The following is a 7,866-nucleotide window of genomic DNA, read 5'->3' as shown; positions in this document are numbered from 1 at the left end:
CTTCCCCCAGCTACTCTTGTTCTCTCCTTTATTGAGTTCAGTTGAGTACAGATTCAAACCAACGCTATTTTCTCCCTTCTCTTCTCATTTCTTCCTGCCTGTGGTCCGTTTAAGCTCAACGAAACCCACCGACTCCTTGCCGTCAAACGTGTCGATCAGTTCGGATCTGCAGAAGTTTAAGTTATCTAACTCCCTAGAAGTTCAAAGATGGGGGAATCGAAACAATAAAGTATGGAATATGATGGGATTTTGAATAGTTGCCATCCAGACCTCAGGAGTTCACATTAACTACATAGTATTACCAGCCAACCAGCCAACCAGCCATTTTCCCCCCACTCCTAGATGGGGAGGATTCAACAGATGTAACAAACGCAAAGCCAAAGTTGTCGATTTCAACCTTCAGTACTTGTTTCCCCCCATAAGCTCCATAAGCTCCATCAGCCCCATCAGCCCCAGCTGGCCCCACTTTGCTCCCGGCGTCCTTCACCCTACCTATATCGAAAGTAATTTGATCCATATCCATATCTTCCACGCGCGGAATATTCTTCCGGCTTGGTGCAGGCTGCAGCAGGTAAGGTGTTGTGTTCGGCATTCAGTATGCGGTATGTGGTATGCAGCATATAGCAATGCAGCCATGCAGGTCCCATGAATGAACAAAGGGAGCGTTTTCTGCACTTGCTTCTGTACCTGGATTCGAGAAAGAAAACAGGAGGAATAGAAAAACGTGCGCCAGCTTTGACGCTCACATGAAGGTACATGCAATGACTGGACGGACAGTAAGTAACATACGTAGCACGTACAAGACATCATCGCTTCGACCCGGTTTTTATAAACTATTGGTGTTTTATAGTTCATGCCCACTCCGCTGAACGCTTCTTCTGCTTCCTCTTTTTTTCCCTTTCTACATTTTTAATCCAGGATTAACCTCGGGTCCGATATTGCACAGTACATGAAAAGTGCGCTCTATTTAGCGCCTATGTAAACCCATAGCTAGCTAGCTGTATGTACCCGTCGCCATTGGTACTTCCAAATGCCTTACTGCAGGTCCCACGAGGTCCACAATCATGCCATGTCCTGTACTGCACTGCGCTGCGCTGCACTGCACTTCTCCGTCTGCGAACGCTGTACAACGCCTGCTATATCTCCTTGCTTAAATCCCCGACCGAGCCATTGCAGGAAAGTACGGTTCTCTTTGATCAGCATTCGTGCTCGAAAGCAACGTGTTTTCTTTCTTTCTTTCTGTCCCGTTCGTTCCGAGACCTGGAGGATTGTTTGTTTCGGCTCTAGGTATGCATGACGCATAGATGCCCATCAGCTCATATATCGAGCTACGTAGGATGGTTTTTAGTCGATTATTTGTTGTAGAGCAAAGATTTTACGGTTGGGTGAAGAATGAGCCATGGAGAAAGCAGGATTCGAGCTACCCATTGAAACGTCATATAGTATGGCATGGCGTAGCATAGCATTGCATTGCATAGCATAGTAATGCGGTGTTGCAGGTTCCTGCATCCAAAACCTAAATAAGGAATCGAGTGCTCCACAGCCGTGCGCTTCCACAGCTCTCAGTATAATCGTTCCCCTGCACATTTCTTTGAATGACTATAAAAAAATTTCCATCGCAACTGAACTCAGCCAAAACGCAAAATGCAAAATGCAAAACACAATTGCATAGGCTGGAAACAGGAGGGCGCTCATGGAGCGATTGACGCCTACATGCGTCATTCATCTGCGACAGCACGTTTGATATATGTGGAGATGTGTGTTTTGGCAATCGCTATTGAAAGTTCAAGATTTGCAACACATTAAACCAACTAGAGTCTAGTTGACGGAGTTCATCCATAACTTCAACAGCTTTTCTGTATCATGTTTGTTTTTGATCCGTTGGAACCAAGTTCTTTCCTCTCCTTGCCGGCCCCTTATTGAATGAAACGTATCTGACTCGAGTCTTGAAACTTGGTGTCACAGGTTGACGAGCGCTGGCTCTATCTTAGCTTCTGCGCATGCGTTCGCCGTTTGTGACCATGATTGAGCCCTTTTTTCTTTATTTATTTTTTTTTTTTTTTCCAAATCAAGTTAATTCCACTAGTATATATATACAATGAGCCATTGCAAAATAATATACGGGAGGTGAAAGGAAGCAAGAAGAAGAAAGGTGAGATCAATATCACCATTGGCTTTCAAAGTCAATTCTTCCAGAATTTTCCGTCGATCCGGCAATTCAGGCAGCGGCAGGAAAAAGGAAAGTTCGCTGCCGATTCATCCACCGACGTCACATAACTGATCCCCCCCCCGTCGCAACCACCCGAAAGAAGGCAGAAAGGCCGATTCTGTTGGAGAGAGCGCCTGGGATCAGGCGAACGGAGGAAAGCCTCAAAAATCCTTCCTTCCACATCCTCAACGAAGTAATCTGTACATAGTACGAGCAAAGCGAGGTCCCCAGCTAGCTCGGACCTCGTCGACGCCACCAAAAAGTAGGTTCAAAAGGGGGCGCCATCGCCGGTGCCTTGGTTGCATGGATTTATGGCTCACGTCAGGCACACCTATCGTTGACCCTTGGTGCTCGCAAGCAAGGTCCCACGCATCCTCCGTACACGACGATGAGAACTTGTTCATCTTGGTGCCGAGCACCGAATCTTCATCCAGAGCCACTAACGTTTCCCTAACGTTCCCTTAAGCCACTTAAGCCACTAAAGCCACTAATCGCACATAGGGTAGGATTGACAATGCGATCCTGCAGGGCTTAGTTTCGATATCCACCACACTCAAGGAATCCAAACTATATCAGGAATGGTTTCAGCGCGGAAAAAAAGGGGCCATATACTCCAGAGAGGTTCCAAATCCCACCCTCGTTAAACTGGCTAATACTCTTGAGTACATACACTTTTGTGCTTTTGATGCTTTTCTACTAGTACAGCACATACTATGTACTGTACTTACATCGAAGGGGTTAAGCGGCAAGTGAGAATGCTGTAATACACAAGGGAGACTCACTCTGTTTAAATCGCTGTCATGACTTAAAGTTCCATACTAACAAACAATTCCTGTCATCAGATTAATGGATTTCTAAGAATGTTAAAAAGGGATGCGCAATTTTAATGCCTAAACGTTCTCTTCGGACCCAGGTAGTTCTGCACTTCATGTCTCCAGTCAGAGAAATCCACATAAAACGCCTGGCCGTTACAATGTCCCCCCCATGCATGACTCGACCCCGGAAAAAAAAAAAAGGAAGGTTCATCACCCGCCAACTGAGGTGCTTCATTTTCCATTTGTCTTGTTCGGGTTAAGGGTTCTTCTACCTTTGCTCTCCCCCAAGTGCAGATACGGGACCTGGTGGTAAATCCAGATCCTTTGGCCGAGACCATGTCCGTGTCAAGTCACATCGCATCCATGGATGCTAAATAAGCTAGCTAGCTTTGGCAAAGTGGAATATTGGTATCAACTGGTCAGGGAAAAAAATTTTCTGTTTCGTTGTAATATTGAAGTTCATCAGCTCGACTAAATAACACCTTTTGCCATCGTTTGATCTCTCGAATGTTTTCCAACTACTTGGTTTAAAAAAAAAAAAAAAAAAAAAAAAAAAAAAATCAAGTCCTCGTTCATAGTCGTATGAAGTTGATAAAGTCTCATGCGCTTCGCCTGATGAAACGAAACCAGGCACCCTCCACAGGCGCGGGAGGGGCTGCTGCTAAAAATAGTTATATATCCAGTTTTTTTATCTGTTTGGAACATGTTTCAAACAACACCAGTGTCACAAGTTAAATCTTGATTATCTCTGTTGTTTGTTACTCTGTTTTCTCCTCCTGGAGATCGGATAACAAGGTCAGGCCCCCCGTGCTACCCCGTATATCTGGTTGTAGGACTAGTGGAAAGCGGGTAGGAACATGTTTGGTAAATCATTCTAACCCCTCGTCCGTGGAGGAGCAGCCGGTATCATATGACACGAATTATGGAGGGCATGGGGGGATACCCGAAAAATGTCTTCGAGAGTATGTGACTGATTGCTTGGCTGCAGGTTGTGTGACACAGATGGAAGCTTTGGAGTATCAGCCTAACGAAGTAAACATAATATCCCTGCGGTCTTGCTATCTCTTAAAAGGGGCTCGCTCCATATCCTTCGATGTGACGGAGACCGCCATTGGGGCCAGCGGAGCACCTCTCCAGCTTGGTGTGGAGAGAACCTGCAATTTGGATAAGGCGTGCTTTGCTGGGCTGGTTTTTGAATAAAATGGAGTCCAGTGACGGGTTCCTAGGTTCTGGTTCATGGGTTGATGGATGATGGGAAAGAGAGTGTGGGATTCTAGTGATAGCGGTAATCGTGTGGGATTACCCTGGCTTGCCCCCCGATGGAACTTCCACCATTCAAGAAGGATGGCAGGGAATCCAACGTCAAGTTTCTAGTGTAGCGCTAAAGTGACGGTTCGGCAACAACAGATGTTGAGTGCTCCCTGATTTTTCGCCGCTGCATTTGCTTCCACACGACTGAAGCCGTATTTTCTCCGCTGTTGGTGAGCATCCTATGCGGCAAAGATCCCGGGCACTCCCAGATATACAGTCAATCCGTTAATACAATAAGAGAATACGGCTGGAGTGTATTATCTCCGACATATGTATCCGAGGTGTCCTTCATCTCTCCAGTGGAGTCACATTGACCACAGGATAAGAATATAAGTGTAGTGGAAGCAGGTCTCACTTTTGACTCCTTGTACTCGCCGATATGACCTCCTTCTTGTTGCGATTGGGGCTTATGCTCCCACTGTTACAAAGTACAGAAAATGGACCACAGTGTTTCCAGCTACAAGTCCTCAATCATGCCTAGTTCAGGAGTTAATCCATGCATACAGGATATGGGAGCTCGAAAACGAAATCCGTGCTGGAGCCTGTGCACAAGGAGCCCTGTAGCGAATATGAAATTTTTCGTTGAAAGTCCATCGACGAACATTTAACTGTCTTTGTTATTTTTATACTGCGCTGGGAAATGATTGATTGAAGCTGTCAAAAGTATTCCGCTAACAAGCGTCAGAAGCTGAAGATCGACTCTACTGATCGAGATCTTTTTGTTGACACAATTGCTGATGAAAAGAGAACCAGACCCTGGCTTATATCAATGCATTATCACGGTTAGCAAAATTCTGGATTGTGATGTCCGTGGCTCAGATAAAGAGAATTAGCGAATGGGTTTCTCTTGACAGCAGTGGCAATGTGCAGAGGAGGGCAGCTGGAAACATATTTGGAACAGCAACTGTTCGCGTCTGATTATACTGGCATATCAGTTTAGCTCTATTTTCCGCTATATCGGCTGCATAGACCTGACTTACCTTTAACAGTGTAGATACTATGCACGTTGCATCTCAATTAATACCACGTATTATTTGAATATATATTCCCCAAATATATCTCAAAAGGGCCCTCCCAATCTTTCATGGCTTTTCGAATTCGCGGTCTTGTGCGGAGATGAACGGAAATATATCAAAAAGAAAACATAGACAAGAGCGCGGCGGCCTTCAGCTTGCGTCAATACGTATGGGTAATTCTACCGGCTGCCTGTCCTAGACTTGAATAACCCAAAAAGAGCCGCGCATCCTAAAATCGACTTATCCATACTTACCAATACCTCCAGAACCGATTACATTCGACTTTCCCACCCTTTTGGCACCGCTGGTGCAACTCCTCTTCGCCTTAGGTACCGCTCTAACCTCACTTCCAATTTGGCCAACCGGCCTCTGAAATCCATACCTTCTCTCCCTTCATCGTTCCCCTCTACACCAACAGTCACCCCCATCTGTGTCCAAATGCTCCACGAACCCATAAGTCCAGCCATAATCACGTCCGTGCCGAGGCGATCACCCACTATCGCAACTTCATCAGGTGAAGCTATAGCATTCAGAGCACGAAGGTGGGCGAGGATAGATGGGTAAGAAAACGGTTTCTTGAGCGAATGACGCGTTGGTGGAGACTCTGAGGCTTCGCTGGAGCAAACCGCTTTCGGGGGGGCGATGCCAGATCTAAAAACGGGAATTTTCAAATGGGACAAGACCGACTCGATATGTTTTGCTTCTTCCTCGTAAAGTGCAATATTTGGATCGCTCCCCGCCGTGTTTGAAACGATTAGAATGCCATGTGGATTAATATTCATGTTGAAGGGGGAGGAAGGGTTGGTACGGAGGTCCTTGAGCTTTTGCATATAGGCAGGGGGGATTATGCGGGACTCTGGTGGGGTGAGTGTGTTGTCTTTGTCGATTACTAGGGCACGAATTTTGGGTGGGAATTTATGTCGATTAGCATGGCTGCTTGGTGTGGAGAAGTACGAGGAGGGAATAAGGTGAGCACCCAAGTTGTCTCCTGGAAGTTGAAGGAATGTTGGAATTGTATAATTGGGGACAAGGAGTGATGGATTACGGAATAGAGTGGATATGGCAAGATTGAAGGCTGGGATATTCGGATTGAGTGGACGTGGCATGGTCGCCTCTATTTATCTGGCGTATACAGGAGAGGACGGATGATATTAGCTCAAGCATCCGCGCGGGGTTGAGCTTAGAGATGGTTGCTAGATAACAGATATTGGTAACCATGAGACCTAATTGAAAATGAAAAACAGGAAAATGAATCAAGCCATTGATTAAATGTATCGGGCTGGCGGCTTGCCTAGAATCAGAACAAAGGTCTGTTTATTGCTATCGTCGATGCTGATGATGAGAAGGAGGAAGCTGAAATTTGGGCAGCGGAGGCGGCTCCAAAGCTTAAATTGCCGAAAGCGGTGACTGTTTATTGAACCAACTTCTTCTGACAAGAAATCCACAATGATGCCATGACACTGCAACTCACCTAACCGATATTGTCTGGACATATTTGACGATATCTCTCAGACTATTTAATTGTTTATTCAATTACAGATTCTTCTTCCTGCCTCGACGCACCTTCAGCTTCGAGATGGGCAAATTAACGAGTACTATTGGTATTCCCATCAAGCTCCTCAACGAGGCGCAAGTAAGTCTCTCCCACCTACTCGTGTTTGTTGCGCGTGTGACACTTTTCTATTGATAAGGGCATATGATATCTGTTACTTTATCGCGCCCAGCACTCCTTATTCGAAGGAACCACATGCTAACCGTTTCTTTTATCCCGTAGGGCCACGTCGTTACGCTAGAAATTTTGTCCGGGCAAGTCTACCGAGGAAAGCTACTTGAAGGTGCGCGGACCATTTATATTTGTTGACTGTTTTTATGGCGAGAATTTTCGAGGGTCTCTGAACGGGAGGCTGTGACTGCTGTCACAGCCATTACATACGGATTTTTTTTGCTAACTTGAAAGTTGAGTTCCACGCAAATAGCCGAAGACAACATGAACGTCCAACTTAAAGACATTACTGTCACGGCTCGCGATGGCCGTGTTTCGCATCTTGACCAGGTCTACATTCGGGGAAGCCATGTGAGATTCTTCATTGTACCAGATATGCTGAGGTATGACATCAAGATAATTTTTGCTGTTCGAAAAACCCGATGTTTTGGCTGTTTTGATGGACTCCCCTTCTTTCTGCTCTTTACCCGTTAGCAATTTCCTCTGTGGTTTAGTAAAACCCCTAGAGTAGTCACTAATATACGTTCCGTCTAGAAATGCGCCAATGTTCCGGTCAAGAGGTCAACGCGGTAGAGGTGTTGGGCTAGCCAGAGGCAGAGCAACTGTGAATAGGGCTCGGGGTCAACGGAGGGGTTAAATTGCCGTTGTTTTTCTCACATTAATCATTGGTATTTTCTCTTCGGATTCTATTTTGACGGATATATGAAAACTTGCATGAATGCAGCCTTTTCTCAAGGCCGACCGCTTCCGCTGGAGCCATGCACGCCATGACTCCGAATTCCTTCCTGCTAT

At 45.8% G+C, this 7,866-nt stretch overlaps 2 protein-coding genes across 2 annotated transcripts; one reads left to right on the top strand and one right to left on the bottom strand.

Annotated features, from left to right (window-relative positions):
• Positions 1-5,623: 5,623 nt before the first annotated feature.
• HCAG_01312 (predicted protein) lies at positions 5,624-6,457 on the bottom strand (the record flags this gene model as incomplete). Its single annotated transcript, XM_001544215.1, has 1 exon — positions 5,624-6,457. One exon carries the CDS (start codon positions 6,455-6,457, stop codon positions 5,624-5,626), a length of 834 nt encoding a protein of 277 aa, XP_001544265.1.
• Positions 6,458-6,927: 470 nt separating this feature from the next.
• HCAG_01311 (conserved hypothetical protein) lies at positions 6,928-7,711 on the top strand (the record flags this gene model as incomplete). The annotated part of the gene is made up of 4 exons (XM_001544214.1): positions 6,928-6,984; positions 7,126-7,186; positions 7,328-7,457; positions 7,609-7,711. 4 exons carry the CDS (start codon positions 6,928-6,930, stop codon positions 7,709-7,711), a joined length of 351 nt encoding a protein of 116 aa, XP_001544264.1.
• Between the last annotated feature and the right edge of the window lie 155 nt (positions 7,712-7,866).

This window comes from Histoplasma capsulatum, genomic scaffold (genome assembly GCF_000149585.1).
Source record: "Histoplasma capsulatum NAm1 scaffold_1 genomic scaffold, whole genome shotgun sequence".
Taxonomy (NCBI): domain Eukaryota; kingdom Fungi; phylum Ascomycota; class Eurotiomycetes; order Onygenales; family Ajellomycetaceae; genus Histoplasma; species Histoplasma mississippiense.
Note: the sequence above shows the minus strand (reverse complement) of the source record. Positions and strands in the feature narration are given on the sequence as shown.